Genomic DNA, 20,739 nt, shown 5'->3' on the forward strand with positions numbered 1-20,739 from the left:
AGGAAAATAAAGCACAAAATGGTATAGAAAGTTGAGAAGAAAGAGAAAAGAATTTTACCTTGTGCGGTCAAGTTGGCTAAAACTGAATTGTTGTTATAAATGATGGTTTTTAAAATAGTAAGCTTTAAAATCAATACTGTGCTTATATAATTTTCTTTCATCTGCTATAAGGACAAAGTTTTCTTGGGAGTACTGGTCAGCTCTTGATAATAGATTATGAAAGGTTTTGCCTTATCTTTCAAGTAATCTAGCTAGAAAGCAAAGATTTTGTGTTTTATCAAAATAATTAACCTGTTTCATGTGTCTTAATCAGATCTTTGATTACTTAAGCAAACAGTCTTTTCAATATTAAAGGAGCTGAATTTTGCTCACAACTATGTAACCTTCTATATTTGCCTTTAAAATCTTTTGTCACTGCAGTACCTGGGTAGCTCAGTCAGTTAAGCTTCCTACTTCAGCTCAGGTCATGATCTCATGGTTCATGGGTTCAAGCCCCTCATCAGGCTCTGTGCGGACAGCTCAGAGCTTGATGCTTGCTTCAGATTCTGTGTCTACCTCTCTCTGCCCCTCCCTTGCTCGTGCTCTGTCTCACTTTCAAAAATAAATGAAAACATTTAAAAACTAATTTAAAAAATACAATCTTTTGTCACTTAAGTAGATAATTAAGTATTGTTTCATAATCATCTGTGATCCTATTTACTCAAGTGTCTAAAACCTTTTGATATTTTTGACAACGTTCCCCGAATCAAATTCTACATCAAGTCCTTTTAACGTGGAAATAACTCTGGGATTTCCTAGGGAACCCCTGGAACATCTCAAAAGATCTCTTTACTTTCCTTATAAAAAGAGAGATGATGAATTAACTAGGTTTATTTGATATGTTAAATTATAAGAGAAGCATTATCAAATAAGAAATAACACTAAACCCTCCTTATGGATATCCTTGTATGGATATATGCTATTAATGTAAGTGTTCCAGAAATTCTATAAAATTCCTAAAAATCTGATATGAAATGTTATCAGTTCAGTCATCATTTCCAGTTATCATCTTAAAACGTGTGGCACAGAAATAGCCAAATTTCCTTGTCAGCGGTGTTATAATTAACTCTCATCAGAGCTTTAAATGTAAGCACTCTTAAGTCTTTTATCATTTACAGAAGTTACTGTTTCACTCTCATGCTTTTGCACAAATGCTTCATCTTCAAGGAGATTCCTGGAAAGGAATCTGACAAGCCCAGGTTTCTGATAACTTTCAGATCGTACCACTAAACTAGGTAAGAATGGACAGAACTCTAAGGAAAAACTAAATTCATAAAACTGCTAAAAAAAAGATCACGACCAAGAATCACTAGGACTGAATGAACTGAAGAGAATAATTATAATTTTTTATGAGTTTTGTTTGAAATATTGCTGGTTCTTTAATCTTCTGTTTTCCAGATGGAAGGAAACGTTTTCTCTTAAGCTAGCTATGACTTACAGCAATTTGGTAAAATATATACCTTTGTCGGGGCGCCTGGGTGGCGCAGCCGGTTAAGCGTCCGACTTCAGCCAGGTCACGATCTCGCGGTCCGTGAGTTTGAGCCCCGAGTCAGGCTCTGGGCTGATGGCTCAGAGCCTGGAGCCTGTTTCCGATTCTGTGTCTCCCTCTCTCTCTCTGCCCCTCCCCCGTTCATGCTCTGTCTCTCTCTGTCCCAAAAATAAATAAACGTTGAAAAAAAAAAAATTAAAAAAAAAAATATATACCTTTGTGAACAAAGGTGAAACAATCACTTTTTCCCTCCATCTGATCCCTCCAGAATTCGGAAACTCTCAGTGACTATACTTTCACAGCAGTACAATTATTTGCATATGTTCACTTAAGAATCTGTTCTCCTCATACCAGGACACAACTGGAAACAATGGTTACATTACCAAGGCTTTGAATGGAATGTCATAGTTGAGAGAGACATACATAGATTCAGATATGACCAGATAGTTTTAAAAAATTAAGGTTGACTTTATGGAACCAGTAAGGCCCCTAGGGAAAGTCTGGTGCCTTACATACAGGGTTCCCAGCAGCCTTACCAGGTAAGTGAAGAAGGTCACTTCCTGGCAGGCCCAGGAACCTCAGAATAGTTGAGAGCCTCAAAAAATGAGGAATTCACCCCAATCTATCTGTATTACAGATGAAGTCTGACATCCAAGTCTTTGGCTTGGCTTCATAGCCTTGAGAAGCATCTACAAGTTCAATGTATGACTCCTTATGAAAAATTCAGCAAAGCTGAATTAAAAGAGTCTATATGGTTAATCATGGTCAATAGCTATTCATGCTGCACTTATGTAAATAACCAGGCCAAGTTTAAAGAGACTGGACTTATTTTACAAACACTTGAGCCTTATTTTCCTGATCTCTGATAGAAATGGGGGTGACTGCAGAAAGACCTAATTCTGTTTCAGTAATATGCCTTTCCAGATATCAGATTTAAGTGCTTTTAATTGTCCTTGAGGTTTTGTTTTTTACCTGTAAATTGAAATGGATCATAAATTCTTCTAGTTTCTTCCAGTATTTGGCTACAACTCCCCAAACTAACATGTCCAGTTTTTCTCCCACCCTTGTGACTTGGAATCATTGAGAACTAAAATTGCCTTTCTCCAAAACAACGAGAGCTAGAATGGAATAGCTGGATATACACTTCAGAGAAATCATCACAATCTCATATACAATCTTCGTGTCTGTTGCTATGTGGGCAATAAAGAGTTTGCCTGAACACCTGATGTTATCATCACAAAAATTCAAACTGCACAGCTGTTTTGACCCTAACATCTAGGAATCCTGCCCTCCAGATACAGATTCGGTTTACAATTTGCTTCAACCATTAGCCTTTATTTTTCCTTTACTCCATAGAAATGCCTCTTATTAAATACCTGATTTCTTGCAAATATAGGCCTAACTTTGGGAATCCACTTGCAAGACCACCTCCTGAAATGAGATACAACTATTTAACTGATCTATTTTCATAGCTGGACCGTTCAAATTTGGGACAATGGCTACAGACTGGATATCAGACTACTGCCTGTATAATTATTAAGTTTTGCTATTACAATGTGCTATTTAGATGTGTACTGGGTTTTACACATGCCCTACAAAAGACTTATATCTGCTACCCAGGCAGTTAAGGCCCTCACCATTGACTCTGATGCCTCAGAGTGGACTACAAATACTGACACTTGTTTGGGGTGTTTGCCTTTTCATAATGCAAGGGCCTGACTTAAACTTTGATTGCTGTGGCAGCCACTTCAAAGATGGACTATCTGAAGGGGGAGAATGGGGGGGGGGGGGGTATGGGACACAGCTACAAAACTAGATACAGAGCCAGGCCATCTCCTCACACTGAGATTCCTTTGTTTTAGAAATCTTGGTTAATTTTAATAACCAACCATTTGGGCCACTTGTTTTTTCTCTTCCTGTGCTTTAAATTCCTTCTCTAACGTTTTAAATTCACCAGTAAAAAATGAGCCTTCAAAACCCTAGACCCCCACATCAACCCCAATAAAAGCAGAACCCCAGGCTCAGGCGTGCTTATGCTCTTTCTCTCTCTACGAGTGACCTCACCGCGTGGCCTCAGGTATGCTGAGTAATTTTCAAGTCCTGTAAGTAATAAACCTTCATTTTCAAAGTCTCCTGATGGCTACTGTTGAAGGGTTCAGAACCACAAAGGCTGGTCCAGCCACAACACTGGTTATTGGTAAGCTGAGAGTTAACACACAACCGAATATATAAGGCAACTAAAAAGGAACTGTTACCTTTTTTCTTCCCTTCCTCCACCCGCAAAACTGAAAAATAAGATCTCTTGAACAGTAAAGAAATCTCTACCTTTTATTCATTTGCCAGATAAGCATAATTTTTATGATTAATCAGGCAGTATTGCATACCTACTAAGTGCCAACACTGCAGGGAACATATGAGCTTTAAAATCTCAATTTCATTGTTAAAAATGATTTAATACAGTTAAAAGAGGTAAGACTAGCATAAAACAAACAATACATATATAATATCAAGTTCTAAACCATTAAGTGAAGACTACAGTGCACTAAGAATTTACAGACTGCAAAGATGAGGAGAGTACAAAGCTTTCATGAGGTCACAGTTTGGACTGGAATATAAAGCTGGGTAAGATTTACTCAAGCACGGAGAAAAGAGAGCACACCAGGATAAGGGAGTCAAGGAGAAAGGCACAGAAGGAGAAACTGTCTTTCTGGAAGATGAAGTGAAGGTAGCTGGCATAACCAGAGTTCTATTCCTGCACATCATGAAGGAAAAAAGTTTGTTGCAAGTACATTGATGACATAATTATGGATCCTGAGAATCAAGTGAAGGATACAGGGGCTACTGTATTTGGTCAGAGGAATAACATGGTAAATGTGGTTATTAAAATGTGAGTTGCACCAGAATAAAAGGAGACTGTCTAGGCAACAGTTAAAATATTAAGTACTGGGTGATAATGTGTGGGTCATGGGACAAAAGAGGAACAAAAAGGAAATGAGACATGACTTCTTTGAATAAAGATGAAAAGTAAGAGAAAATCTCTAGAGATAGAACTTAATGATAGAAACAGCTTAGAGGGGGAAAACCCTCCTCTCACAATCTACCTCTAAACTCCTAGGAAGCAGAGGTGAAGAGATAATGAATGAGGTTTTATATATTCTGAATTTCAGGTTATTTGGGATGTAACTACTAAGAGCTTGGAAATAAGTACTGGAAAGTACCACAGCTAAAGCACTAGAAAGAAAGTAATGAACAAAGCTGAAGATGGACACAAGGTAAGGTCTATTGTTCAAGAGATTAAAGATATAGGGAACAAACACCTATAATGGAGTTTATGATTACAGGTCAGGACTGAGAATCTGCTTGGCCAAATGATACACAAAGCTAGAAAAGTCAAAGGAGGACCAGGGTGGTGTAATACCACAAAGCCAAGAGTTTCAAGAAATAAATATAATCAATACATAAGACCACAAAGAGGTTATCTTACAGGAAATTTACAGGACACCAGTAAATTTTTCATCTGAGCTAAACTAAGAATTAGTTTATCCTCAAAAGGCTTAAATATCACTTTTTATTAATTCTTAGTAAAAATACTGTTGTGAAGATAACTGGTGAAAGATTAACTTCTGCCTTTTATTTATTTTATTTTGAGAGAGAGCGAGAGAGCATGTGAGCACACAGGGGAGGGGCAGAGAGAGAAGAGAGAGAATCCTAAGCAGGCTCCATGGTATCAGTGCAGAGCATGACGGTGGGGGGGGGGGGGGATCAAACTCACGAATGGTGAGATCATGACCTGAGCCGAAATCAAGAGTTGGATACTTAACTGACTGAGCCACCCAGGTGCCCCAAATACTGCTTTTTAATGTCTGCTCTTTCACTAAGAAAGGGCAGATTCTTTTTAAAAGTTAAATGTATAAAGGCATCTGGCTGGCTCAGTCAGATCATGTGATTCTTGATCTGAGGGTCATGAGTTCAAGCCCCATGTTGGGTGTAGAGATTACTTAAATAAATAAACTTAAAAAAAAATAAGTTGTTAAGTTGAGTTAAGATGACAGAATAGTTGGGGCGCCTGGGTGGCTCAGTCGGTTGAGCGTCCGACTTCGGCTCAGGTCATGATCTCACGGTCTGTGAGTTCGAGCCCCGCGTCAGGCTCTGTGCTGACAGCTCAGAGCCTGGAGCCTGTTTCGGATTCTGTGTCTCCCTCTCTCTCTGACCCTCCCCTGTTCACGCTCTCTCTCTGTCTCAAAAATAAATAAACGTTAAAAAAATTAAAAAAAAAAAAAAAAGGATGACAGAATAGTAGGAGGACCTTATGCTTGCCTCGTTCCTCGAACACAGCTAGATAAATATCAAATCATTCTGAATATGAAGGAAACAGATCTGAGGACTGAGAGAACAAACTGCACAACTAGAGGGAAAAAAGAGGTCACATCATGGAAGGTAGGAGGTGTGGAAACGTGATTTGGGGGAGAAAACAATCCCTAATGCTGCAGAGAGGAAGGAGCCCTGATCAGGGAGAGAGGAGAGAAATAGAGAGAGAGAAAGAGAGCACCCTCTCTCTTGTGCAGGGCACTGCAAAGAAAAGATACTTGCCCCAAACCACTGAGAGGGAAAACAAGAGGAACTGATAGTCGCAAGTTTTTACAAGCAGCAGAGTTCAAAGTCTGAAGTTTTAGAAGTCCCCACTATCACTGGATGGAGCCTGGAGGGTACAGAGGTGCTTCTGTGGAATGTAGGGCAGAGGCCCTCACTGTGGGAGCAGAGTGTGGCCTGAGGATCCCCTGGGTGGCACTGGGAGAGACAGTTCCCCTTGCTGGAGTGGATTTTGAAGAGGAAGCACTGCCTCTCCAGGGACAAATGAGCCAGTGGGCAACACTGAGCTACCCCATTCATTGGCACAGGAGCAGAGACGCCTGCTGTGGGCCACTAACCTGGACGCTGGCTTTTTGTTGCATGTGACCATAAACTCCAAGTCCCTGTGCAACTGCCCTTCTGGGACAAAACAGCACCAGACACAGTGTAGCAAGACCCTGCCCCAGAGGATCAGAGAAAGTCCTTGCTGGGTCCCTAAAATTTGGAGTTTTGAAATCCAGTTGGCACACCTGAGATAGAACACAGGAGCACAGGGCTGCCGGGTGAGCAGACGGTTTGGACACAGACAGAGTGAAGGCAGGGATCTGAGGGAACCTGTGACAAACGAGGAGAGACTGTTTGCTCTTCTGTGAGGGTTTCCTGAACAGCGGCAGGTGCAAACTCTCCCACCAGGGGAGGAGAGAGCCAGGTGACCCTATGTTTACCTCCGTCCATCAAATTCCAGTGAATAGCACAGAGCCCACAGTGGAGGCTTCAGCTGCTTGCACCAAGCTCTGTGCCCCCTGCGCTCCGCAGGTGTCTTCTTAATGTTTCATTTATCTATTTTGAGAGAGAAAGAGCGTGAGACAGAGCTCACATGTTGGGGAGGGACACAGAGAGAATCTCAAACAGGCTCCCTGCTGCCAACACAGCATCAGATGCGGGGCTCAATCCCACAAACTGTGAGACCATGACCTAAGCCAAAATCAAGAGTCAACACTCAACTGACTGAGCCACCCAGGTGCCCTGCAGGTGCTTTTTTACTAAAGCAAGTGTGCCTGAGAGTCAGATCAGCAGTGGGACCCTCCCCCAGAAGACCAGCACAAACCTCCCACACCCACCAAGTCTAATGACCATAGAGTCCTGCAAAGCTTCAGCTCTAGGGGAAACAGGATCTAGCCCCTTTTATAATACAGATCAAAACATATCTAGATAAAACTCACCGTATAGTGGACAAGGTCCAAATACTCCCCCAGTGCAGGCAAGGAGAAATTCTGCAAAAGACTGACCTCAAGGAAAGAGGAGCCAAAACACAACAGCAGAGTGCACACAGCATATACCAGAAATACTTCCTGAAGCATCAGACCCTGGACAGTATGTGATCTCTTTTTAATATAGCCATTACTCTCAGGAGCAGGAAACATAACAGGTTTTCCTAATATACAGAATACCTAGAGAAAAAGCCAAGAGGAAGGAATTCAACCCAAAAGAACAAAAAAAGGTCATGGCCAGGGAGCTAATCAAAAATGATATAAGTAATATGCCGGAACCAGATTTTAAAACAACAATCATAAGGATACTAGCTGGGCTTAAGAAAAGCAAAGAAGAAACCAAAGAGATCCTTACCACTGAGTGAAAAAAAAAAAAAAACTAAAAACTAGTTAGGCTGAAATTTTAAAATGCTGTAACTGAGATGCAAAACTAACAGACTATAATGACCACAAGAATGGAAGAAGTATAGAAACACATGATATAGAAGATAAAATTGCAGAAAATACTGAAGCTGAAAAGAAGAGGGAGAGAAAAATACTGGATCATGAATATAAACTTAGGGTACACAGCAACTCCATAAAGCATAATAACATTCACATCATAGGACTCTCAGAAGAAGAGAGGGGAAAAGGAGCAGAGTTTCATTTAGGCAATTATAGCTGAAAGCTTCCCTCAACTGGGGAAGGAAATAGATACCCAAATCCAGGAGGCACAGAGAACACCCATTAAAATCAACAAAAGCAGGCCAACACCAAGATATATCCTAGTAAAATTTGCAAAACACAGAGATAAGGAAAGAATTCTGAAAGCAACAGGGGAAAGGAAATCCCTAACCGACAAGGAAAGAAAGTTAGCAACAGATCTCTCCACATAAACTTGACAGGTTAGAAGGGAGTGGCATGATATATTCAATGTGCTGATTGGGAAACATGCAGCCAAGAATACTTTATCCATCAAGGCTGCCATTTAGAATAGAAGGAGACTTAAAGAACTTTCCAGACAAGCAAACTAAAGGAGTTCATGACCACTAAACAAGCCCTACAAGAATATTAAAGGGGACCCTTTGACTAGGAAAGACCAAAAGCAACAAAGACTAGAAAGTAACAGAGAAAAATCTCCAGAACCACTGACTTTATAGGTAAAACAATGGCACTAAATTTGTATCTATCAGTAATAACGCTGAATATAAAGAGAATAAATGCTCCAATCAAAAGACACAGGGTATCAGAATGGATTAAAAAATAAAACAAATAAACAAACAACATGTTGCCTACAAAAGACTCATTTTAGATCTAAAGACACCTGCAGATTTAAAGTGAGGGAATGGAGGGGCGCCTGGGTGGCGCAGTCGGTTAAGCGTCCGACTTCAGCCAGGTCACGATCTCGCGGTCCGTGAGTTCGAGCCCCGCATCAGGCTCTGGGCTGATGGCTCGGAGCCTGGAGCCTGTTTCCGATTCTGTGTCTCCCTCTCTCTCTGCCCCTCCCCCGTTCATGCTCTGTCTCTCTCTGTCCCAAAAATAAATAAACGTTGAAAAAAAATAAAAAATAAATAAATAAATAAAGTGAGGGAATGGAGAACCATTTACATGCTAATAGATGTCAAAAGAAAGCCACAGTAGCCATACTTATATCAGACCAACTACATTTTAAACTAAGGACTGTAACAGGAGATGAAGAAGGACACTGTGTCATAATTAAGGGGTCTAACCAATAAGAACATCTACCAATTCTAAGTATTTATGCCTCCAACTTGAGAGAACCCAAATACACAAATCAATAACAAACATAAAGAAACTCATGATAACAATACAATAATAGAAGGGGACTTTAATACCCCACTTACAACAATAAACAGATCATACAAACAGAAAATCAACAAGGAAACAATGGCTTTGAATGACACACGGGACTAGATGGATTTAACATATATATTCAGAACATTTCATCCTAAAGCAACAAAATACACATTCTTTTTGAGTGCACATGGAAAATTCTCCAGAACAGACCACATACTGAGTAACAAATCAAGCTTCAACAAGTACAAAAAGATCGAGATCATACCATGCATATTTTCAGACCACAACACTGTGGACTTCAGACCACAACTTGAAATCAATCACAAGAAAAAACTTGGAAAGACCATAATACATAAATACATGGATGTTAAGTTAAAGAACATCCTACTAAAGAATGAAAGGGTCAACCAGGAAATTAAAGATAAAGATTTAAAAATATGTGGAAGCAAATGAAAATGAAAACACAACACTCCAAAACCTTTGGAATGCAGCAAAAGTGGTATAAGAGGGAAGTATATAGCAATACAGGTCTACCTCAAGAAGTAAGTAAAAGTCTCAAATACACAACCTAACCTTAGAAAAGGAACAGCAAATAAAGACTAAAGCCAGCAGAAGAAGGAAAATAATAAAGATTAGAGCAGAAATAACTGATATAAAAATAACAACAACAACAACAAAACACAGAACAGATGGATTAAACTATGAGCTGGTTCTTTGAAAGAATTAATAAAATTAATAATGCCCTAGACAGACTTATAAAAAGGAAAAGAGAAAGGACTCAAATAGATAAATCACAAATGAAAGAGGAGAGATCAAAATCAACACCACGGAAATACAAACAATTGTAAGAGAATATTATGAAAAATTATATGCCAACCAATTGGGCAATCTGGAAGAAATAGATAATTTCCTAGAAACATATGAGCTACCAAAACTGAAACAGAGAGAAATAGAAAATTTGAACAGACCCATAATCAGCAAAGAAATTGAATCCGTGATCAAAAATCTCCCAACAAACAAAAGTGCAGGGCCAGATGGCTTCCCAGGGGAATTCTACCAAAAATTTAAGGAGTTAATACATATTCTTCCCAAACTGTTCCAAAAAAATAGAAATGGAAAGAAAACCTTCATTCCAAACTCATTCTACAAGCCCAGGATTACCTTGATTCCAAAACCAAAGACCCCACTAAAAAGGAGAATTACAGGCCAATATCCCTGATGAACATGGATGCAAAAATTCTCAACATACTAGCAAATTGAATTCAACAGTACATTAAAAGAATTATTCACCATGGTCAAGTGGGATTTATTTATGGACCCACAACTATATGGTTAACTCATCACTGACAAAGCAGGAAAGAATATCCGATGGAAAAACAACCATCTCTTGAACAAGTGGTGTTGCGAAAACTGGACAGCAACAAGCAGAAGAAGGAACCTGGACCACTTTCTTACACTATATACAAAAATAAATTCAAAATGGAAGAAAGACCTAAATGTAAGACAGGAAACAATCAAAATCCTAGAAGAGAACACAGGCAGCGACCTCTTTGACCTCAGCTGAAGCAACTTCGTACCAGACACATCACTGGAGGCAAGGGAAACAAAAGTAAAAATGAACTATTTGGACTTCATGAAGATAAAAAGCCTCTGCACAGCAAAGAAAACAATCAGCAAAAGTGAAAGGCAACTGATGGAATGGGAGAATATATTTGCAAATGACATATCTGATAAAGGGTTGGTATCCAAAATCTATAAAGAGCTTATCAAACTCGACACCCAAAAACCAAATAATCCAGTTAAGAAATGGGCAGAAGAGGGGTGCGTGTGTGACTCAGTCAGTTAAGTGTCCGACTCTTAAACTCACGGTCCTGAGTTCAAGCCTCACTTTGGGCTCTGTGCTAGGTGTGAAGCCTACAAAAAAAAAAAAAAAAAAAAAAAGGAATGGGCAGAAGCCACGAATAGACATTTTTCCAAAGACAACTGATGGCTGACAGACACATGAGAAGACGCTCAACATCAGTCATCATCAGACAAATACAAATCAAAACTACAATGAGATACCCCCTCACACCAGTCAGAAAGGCTAAAATTAACAATACAGTAAACAACAGGTGATGGTGAGGATGCAGAGAAAGTAGAACCCTCTTACACTGCTGGTGGGAATGCAAACCGGTGCAGCCACTTTGGAAAACAGTATGGAGGTTCCTCAAAATGCTAAAATTAGAACTACACTATGAATTAGCAATTGCACTAGTAGGTATTTACCCAAAGGATACAAAAATACTGATTTGAAGGGACACACGCACCCTGATATTTACAGCAGCATTATCAACAATAGCCAAATTATGGAAAGAGGCCAAATGTCCATCGACAGAAGAATGGATAAAGAAGATGTGGTATATATACACAATGGAATATTACTTGACCAAAAAGAATGAAATCTTACCATTTGCAACGACGTGGATGGAGTTAGAGGGTATTATGTTAAGTGAAACAAGTCCATCAGAGAAAGACAAATACCACATGATTTCACTCATCTGTGCATTTAAGAAACAAAACAGATAAACATAGGGGAAAGGGGAAAAAAAGAGGGAAGCTAACCATAAGAGACTCTTAATTATAGAGAACAAACTGAGATTGACAGAGGGTAGATGAGCAGGGATTGAGCCAGATGGGTGATGGGTAATAAGAAATGCACTTGAGATGAGCACTGGGTGTTATATGTAAGGATGAATCACTAAATTCTACTCCTGAAACCAATATTACACTATATGTTAACTAACTGGAATTTAAATAAAAACTTGAAACAAAAAATGAAATAACAGAAAAAGATATATGTATTAAAAATAAAGTTAAATGTATAATCTTGTTCATACTTCTAATAGTCTTTCCATTCTGAATAAAGCATTGCTGTTGTTATAAAACTTCTGGGCATATAAATTTTAATAAACTAGAATATAAAGTGCTTTCAGTTTTAATGCTGATTATTTCTAAAACTCTGGTAAGAAAAAAAAATTACACAGAAGTAATGTATTTATGTAGGGGCTTTGAAGTTTGACACACATGGTTTGGAATACTGGCTCTGTCACTACTAAGTTTATGACCTTAGGGAAATTAGTAAACCTCTCAGAACTTGCTTTCCCACCTGTAAAATAGGGAATATATTTCAAGGGCTAACTATGAGGATTAAATGAAATAATGCAAATAGAGATCCTAAGAATCATAACTATAATCATTAATTAGCTAACAATTATTAAAGCACCTATGGATGTGAACAGGTACTGTTTTAAGTACTTCACATGTACTTTCACATGTAATTCTCACAACACTAAGAGAAAAAGGGACTCTTATCATCCCCATTTCACAGAAGAGAAAAGTGAAGCAATAAAAGGTTAGTTAAGTAACTTGGGGAAATACTCAAGACTCAGAATGCTCAATAAATACATATTGTTCTTATTATCATTTGGAATAATGTTAAAATTATTTAACATGACAGAAAATGTATTCCCCTATTGTAAGATATTATCTATAAAATATGAACCAAGAAATAAAAGCAAATGGCATTTTTTAAAGTAATTCAAATGAACATTAAAACGTACAAAATGTTATCTTCAAAAGCTAATAAGATATCTGGAAGATCAAAACACATTTATATACAAGTACAAAGCCGAAGGGCACGTTTTTGTATATAAACTTTCTGAGTACCTGTACTTCCATAAAATAATTCACAAGACTGATTACAGGCTCCTCTTAATAGCATTTGTACAGCCATACAAAACGTCTCTTCCTTTAGCCACCAATAAAATAAGAATTCAACCCCTTACCCCAGGTAATTGCTTTTTTTTTTTTTTTACCCTTCTTATTTTCTGCCTCCAAGTTACAGAAAATTTCTAAGTACAGTAGAGTACAAGTATTTTTCTTCCCTTATATGAGAGTAAGCTGCCACCATGAAATCCAGTCACCCTTAAATACTTCAGTGTTGGGGCGCCTGGGTGGCGCAGTCGGTTAAGCGTCCGACTTCAGCCAGGTCACGATCTCGCGGTCTGTGAGTTCGAGCCCCGCATCAGGCTCTGGGCTGATGGCTCGGAGCCTGGAGCCTGTTTCCGATTCTGTGTGTCTCTCTCTCTGCCCCTCCCCCGTTCATGCTCTGTCTCTCTCTGTCCCAAAAATAAATAAACGTTGAAAAAAAAAAAATTAAAAAAAAAAAAATACTTCAGTGTTGTATTTCCTACAAACAAGAGAATCCTCCTACATAACCAGGTAACAACCATCAAAATCAAGAAATTAACCCTGGTACATTACTATAGCTAATCCTTAGACCCCATTTCAAGTTTTACCAATTTCCTAATAATATCCTTCATAGCGTCGTGACTGATGAATTGCATTTAGCTGTCATGTCTCTTTCACTCCAGTACAGTTCTTCAGTGTGTTCGTAATTTTCATGACCTTGATTGATAGTTTTAAAAACTGCAGGTCATGGGGTGCCTGGGTGGCTCAGTCAGTTGGGCATCCGACTTCGGCTAAGGTCATGATCTCACGGTCCTTGAGTTCGAGCCCCACATCGGGCTCTGTGCTAACAGCTCAGAGTCTGAAGCCTGCTTCAGATTCTGTGTGTCCCTCTCTCTCTGCTCCTGCCCTGCTCATGCTCTGTCTCTCCTGTCTCAAAAATAAATAAAAACATTAAAAAAAAATTTATAAAAACTGCAGGTCAGTTATTTTGGAGAATGTCCCTCCTCTAGAGTTAGTCTGATGTTCTCAAGATTAAATTCAGGGTGTACATCTTTGGCAGGAATATAAAAGTGATGCCAGTCTCAGTGCATCCTATCAGCTGGCACACTGATATGTCTGTTTTGATCACTGCCAAGTTTTTCCACTGTAGTTTTTAATCTCTGTAATTTTTAACCATTCTTTCAGTAGATACTTTGAGACTGTAAACATACTCCCTGCTTCATCAAACTTTCCATTTATTCATTAATTTTTTCAATATAGACTTATGGGTTCCAATTTTATTTGTAATATTTTGCCATCATTATTTATTCAGATGTTCACATCATTTAGCTTTGCCAGTGGAGTCCATTCAAGTTGGTTCTGTGTCATTCTGACATAATCCTATCACTCTTCGAGAAACTTTCTTGCATTATAAGAGGTTCCAGGCTCATCTTGTACGTTCCCCGACTCAGCCGTGAAATAAGCCATTTCTCCAAAGAGCACTGGTTAATTGAGAACGGTGTTCAGAAGCCAAGAACTGGGTGCCAGGTTTGCTATATCTATCAATCTACACTGAAAACTGTAAGTTCACACTGATACGTCCAATTCTAATCCAACAGCGTATGGTTCATTCTGTTCTCCATTTTGTAACTCCTCTCTCCAACGCTGAGAAACCAGGCTCCCTCCCATATGAAGTATACTTATTTGATGAACTGGCCCACCCTCTGTATAACCAATCTCCTGTCACGGACATGCATACTTTACTACACCGATGCCCTCTACCCTACCTGGGCTCTGTCAGTCTACTCTGAGCAACTGTCACTGCCCTCCATGCTGGACATCCTCCATATGCTCTTCCAACTCACATACTCCATGCTGAGCCCCTCTTCTACACAGACAACCTCCTTACCACACCCATGCTCCAAAACCACACATTAGGCCATTATGCATGTGAACACCTTCCTCACTCTGGCCAGGCAACAAAACTTCCTCTATAGGTAAAAACAGTGGACCTCTTAATGCAGATGCTTTTGACTAAATTGTTCAGGAAGGGAAGAGGAAAATAAATGCAGAGATAATAAAAGATAATAAAAGCAGAGATAATATTAAGAATAGCAAACTATCTCTTTCAAAAACTAAAAGCTTCTTATACCTATAATTTCATTTGCCCTAGAATGGAGTCACATAGTTTAGATTAAGAAAATGAACTTAAAAACCAGACAGACCCTTAAATCCTGGTTCTCCCACTTGGTAGCTGAATGACTTAAACAAGTTACATAATCTCTTCAGTTCAAGAGTACCCATGTCGATGATTGCTATGAAAATAACCCAAGTAAAGCAAATATATGGTAACTGACCTAATTAGAGTCAGCATTCAAGAAATGTTATTATTACTATCTTCTTTTTCACATTATCATTTTTAACACATGTCAAAAGGATACTTATATACAGGTGTATAATTTTATAAGAATTAGTTCTTAGGTTTAATTTCTGAAAGGGCCAGTGTCCCTAAAAAGATTTAAAAACACCTATAATATCTACCTTATGATTACTAACCAAACCACAGCTTCCAGTCTGTCCTACACTTCTGACAAATTATTTTTTAAAATTTTGCCAGGATCATATCATTCTCCTGAATGAAAAGTTATCAGGGGCTGCTGACAGCCTAGAAAACAAAGAAGATTCTTCAATCTGGCAATCAAGGCTTAACACAGCGTGACCCCAACCTACCTTTCCAGAATTACACCTCACTCCTCACCTACACAACATTTCTGTTTCAACCATTGTAATTTTATACACTTCTTCACCTACAAGCCCTGGACCATATCTTGGCTAGAATGTTCATCTACCCAATTCACTCCAAGCAAAATTTTGCAATGTTTTTCAAGGTCCAGCATAAAATCCACCTCCTCTTTTTAAAAGTTTCCTTGACTATAGCAGGCAGAAGCAAAGTCTTCCTCCCTTAAAGTCCTAAGCAGTCAGATAATGATGTAATTACTCTTTTATAGGTACATTTATTATCTTACCTGCTAGACTGAATTAAGATCTTTGTGGAGAAAGGACATATGCTTTCTATCTCCAAATAACTGCCATTTATTGAACATACATACCAGTTATTATTTAAAATTTATTCTTCACAATAGTTTTTGAGGTTGGTGTCATTATCTCTATTTTATAAATGAAGAAACCAAGGCTCAAGGATGTTGGAAATGTGCCCAAAATTACATAGCTAGTAAGTAGCAAAAGAACTTTTCCCTAGCATGTTTCACGAAACATGAGATATGTGGAATGAACCCTGGTGGGGGAAAGGATCTCAGGTCAAATAAATTTGGAGGATTAAGAAAGTTAAATCACTATTTTTACCAAATGGTTTCTCAAAGCCTTTTAACAAGCTGCTGATACGCTTTACAAATCTCCAACAGGGCATATTGTATTTTCCAAACGTATGTAGAGATAAAATCCTTTCCTCAAGGACCATCAGCCTTATAGGACTAATGCTCCATAAAACTCACTTCAGGAAATGTGGCAATGTGTTCTGTTGTCTTTGCACAAGCTTTTGCACACACTGGACACTCAGTACACACTTCTTGAAGATAAAAAAATGCCCCTCATACTAATGTAACATATTAATGTAATTCCACATACTGAAGTAAAGAATAAGGTAATTTCACTCCTCTTCTAGCAAGAGGTCTCAAGTATAATAATTATTTCACTAAAAAGTATTCAAATTAAAAAACTAATTTTCATTAGACAGACTAAAAACAAGATTAAGAGAAATCTCTACCTGTGCTTTTATGATATGCATGAATCTTGACATCAACTCAGGACATTCAAGGAGGAAGTGAAAGTGGTCAAATATAATTTTGGGATTTCTAAAAGAAAAATATATTTTGTTTAAATGGACAGGAAGGATGAATAAGTGAAATGCAAATTCAGAGATAGATACTGAAACAAAAGAAAAATATTAATCTACACCTACTATATCTTTACTTATCATTGAGCATTTTTTGAATTGTAACAGAAAAAAACATTATTTCTGTTGAGATAAACACTGTAAGCAAAGAAAGAAAAGCCTACAAGAGCGATCTATGAATCCAAGAAAGCCTTACCTATTAACAAAGCATTTTAAAACTTCATCATGTTTGCAGACAAATTCAATGAAACGGGGTGAAGTCATTCTGTGGGGGATAAAAAAATCAGAACGTATGGACGGAAATTGGTGATAAAGCAAATCTGGTAACTATGTATACAATTGGACTGGCTCCTAGCAGAAGAAAAAAAAAGATCTGTGTTTGGAAAACTAGGCATGCCTAGTCAATTTATAAGATGAAAAAATATATAGAACTTTTCATTAACAGAGGATATGAACAGTGACTTTTTAAAAACCTTGAAATTTAAACATCTCTGCTCTATACACTTTGAATACAAAATTAAGTAATCCTGCACAAAGTGACATTCACCATTCTACATGTTAATCATTTATATAATGCTTAAAACTCAAATATTTTAAACCAATTCTAGATTAGTACGATGAGTGTCCTAAAACAGATCAAAACAGAACCTAAAATCAACAAATTATTGTTTGTTACTGAAATTACCAAAAAAATCATAGCTTTTCTTCATCTATCAGAAAAGGAAATAATAAGCAGAAACCTTCTTACCCTGGGGGCATCTGACAAGAACAGCACATGTAAAAGGCTTGAATGACAGCACTTAGCCGGTTAGCTGTCATAGAAATAACATCCTGACAGTCTGCACTGGCTTCCTGTTTCCCTCCAAGAGCATCTGGTTTAGATTCCCCTGTGCCAGTGGATAGATTTTCATAGCTCCCAGGTCCTGGAGGTTCAAATGGAGGAATGGAAGTGCCATCTTGATCTTGGCCTTTTTGTTTCAGCAAAATAGAAGTGATATCCGTTGAATCCTTCTTGTTTTTCATCAATTCTGTAGCTATTAAAACTAGCCATTCATCTAATGAGTGCCAAAGCAATTCAAGAGGCTAGGAGAAAAACAGAAGGGTTTTTTTTAACATCATTCTTAAACTCCAGGATAAAAAAACTCACTCAAGCAAATATTATAAAAGAGAAAATTTACTCTAGCTACTGCTCCTTTCCCAAGTTAATGTGACAGCAGTGCCTGAAGGTAAATAACAAAACATATGAATGCCACATAAATAACAATTTCTTCATTTATACCAAAATTTAATTTGTATTTATTTATTCCTTGGAATAAAAAGGTAAAACCTAAAATCTAACAAAAAATTCATAAGCAATCTTTCCTCTTTTAAAAATTTTCAAATATTTAGTTCGAAAAGCATATATTACTTTTAAATATATAATCCTCCAACCTTTACTATATTCGTGTGTTAACAATTTTCAACTGTCTTTTTTCAATTAAAAAAAAATAAGAAGTCCTAAAAAGTCTAATGAACAGTTTGGTTCTGGGGTGCCTGCCTGGGTTAGCTGGTGGAGCATGTGACTCTTGATCTCAGGGTTGTGAGTTCAAGCTCCACAGAGAGTGTAGAGATCACTAAAAGAAATAAATAAACTTAAAAAATAAAAGCTTTATTGTACTCTTTTCATGTAATTCATAGAATTTTGAAAATTTATGGAGAGAAATTTAAAAATTTTACATAATGTTTATATATATGCACATACATGCATATGCTTTCATACACATATACACAAATTCCATCTAATGACTAGTAACTATCAAAACTGACTAGCAAATCCTTAATTCCAAGTAAAGATTAACAGCTTGAAAAAGAAAAAGGGAGGGAGTAAACTGTTTCTTTTTTTTACACTATTTAAAATATTCCTTTTAAAAATAATGAAATGTCTTTTGTAAACTAACAGCAAATGAAATTTTCTTTTTAAAATATTATGTAATCACAAATGCTACAACAGGACTAAGTATTAAAGGAGATGAAATATTTACATCATCCCTAATAACTAGTAATTTTTAACAAGCAGAAATATAAATGCCCAAGTACTATCAAAAGAATGCTACCAGGGATCTAATATGCAACATCATGCCTAGTTTTCAATACTGTACTGTAAATTGAAAGCTACCATGGGGCACCTGGGTGGCTCAGTCGCTTAAGCGTCTGACTTCGGCTCAGGTCACGATCTCACGGTTCATGAGTTTGAGCCCCATGTTGGGCTCTGTGCTGACAGCTCAGAGCCTGGAGCCTGCTTCAGATTCTATGTCTCCCTCTCTCTCTGCCCCTCCTCTGCTCATGCTCTATCTCTCTCAAAAATAAATAAACATTAAAAAAAATTTTTTTTAAGTTACTATGAAAGTAAAGCTTTAATGTTGTCACCATGACAAGAAAATGGTAATAATGTGAGTGAAGGATGTGTTAACTGACCTTATTGTGGTAATGTATGTGTGTATCAAATTATCAAATTATACACCTTGAGCTTACACAATGTTATATGTCAATTATATCTCAATAAAACTGGTGGGAAAAAAGGTCTGCAAGAACATTTTTAACCCCAAATAAAAATTAACAGTCAGGGTCAAGGAGAAAGATAGCACTTAAATGCTCCTTCATTCCTACACTATTGTTTTGTTTTGTTTTTGCTTCCAACTGTATTAGTCTCTTTTTATTCTTTTAGTAATCTTTCCCAGAGTTCACTACTTCTGTTTGTAGGTGATGAAATGTGTAAAGAATCCACTTCAAATATTGGCACAGCTATGAGCATGGTCTTTCCGTTTACTTGAACTCAGAATTAAGACTTTGGGTTCTTGTTTTTAATACTGCAGTCCCAGAAGTAGTTCTCACTGTAGACTTATCTGCAGGAAGTCTTATGCTTTCTAGCAGTAGTCTACAACCAGGCTCTAGCTTCCCCAGGACACTACACAGGGTGGATTTAAATATGTACTAAACGAAGAGGCCATTCTCTCAAATGAGTTTAAATGCGTATTTTTTTTTTCTTAAAAACAATGCCTCTACTCCAAATAAATCAAGGTCAAAATCAATGAAGAGCTCAAGATGACATCAGTCCCATTTGTCTAAGTCCTGGTGTTGTGTGGATGAGGAGCCACCAGTTATGACAACAGGGGATACATCCAGAATAACACCCAAATTCGTTAACATGTTTCCATTTCTAAACCATCATTAAAGGACGTATGTGGGGTCACACCACTCTCACGGTAGTCCAGCAGGGCAACCATGCCATCTAGATTCATGTTTCATCAATAAAGAAGTGGTCATTTTTGAAATTAGCAAGGATGTGCCTGATTCGTTCTGCAGGCCCTGTTATAAAAGGTTTTACTCTTTCTGGCCTCTGTTCTTTGAGCTTGCCTTGGATTGATTTCATTTGATGTACTTCTTGTAGGCTTCTTTTGTGAAGCTGGTTTCCTGCAAGTGATGGTTCATGACAACATCAACACCAGTGATTACTGTGCTTTTGGTACCTTCATACACATGACCTTCAGCGGAGGCATTTCCACCAATGAACGATCCACCAATGTTACCCTTGGTCCTACCAACCATGTTCCCCTCCACCTCCAGGCACAACCCACCCATGATCTCCAGATGTTATAGATGTCAGAGAACATCTCATCATGACTGATGAGGTCCTGGTAGATAATCATGATGGCATCTGGAGAGAGACGATGGCAGCACTATCTTAGCAGGAGCAGGGAGCCCTAAACGCGGTGCAGAAGTCACACTGGGGGTGTGACGAAGAAGTTGGGGGGCAGGGGGAGTTTGAAAAGCTATATACCATTTTAAATAATACTGTTGAGAATGATAAACTGTCTTTCTGCAAATGAATATAAGAGTTAATCTTTTTGTTTCTTATGGGATCACAGAATGCTACAAACTAGACGATGCGCTTCAGAAAGACCCACAATATT

The 20,739-nt window shown here is 38.0% G+C and overlaps 1 protein-coding gene and 1 pseudogene across 1 annotated transcript in view; both read right to left on the reverse strand.

The window, feature by feature from the left end:
* The window catches only part of HACE1 (HECT domain and ankyrin repeat containing E3 ubiquitin protein ligase 1), a 122,200-nt gene that overhangs the window by 41,483 nt on the left and 59,978 nt on the right, over positions 1 to 20,739 (reverse strand). The window contains 3 exon segments of the mRNA XM_030316034.1: positions 16,661 to 16,748; positions 16,986 to 17,054; positions 17,538 to 17,872. Coding sequence (XP_030171894.1) covers positions 16,661 to 16,748; positions 16,986 to 17,054; positions 17,538 to 17,872 — 492 coding nt within the window.
* Positions 19,805 to 20,490, reverse strand: LOC115514228 (annotated as a pseudogene).

Source organism: Lynx canadensis, chromosome B2 (genome assembly GCF_007474595.2).
Source record: "Lynx canadensis isolate LIC74 chromosome B2, mLynCan4.pri.v2, whole genome shotgun sequence".
Taxonomy (NCBI): Eukaryota; Metazoa; Chordata; class Mammalia; order Carnivora; family Felidae; genus Lynx; species Lynx canadensis.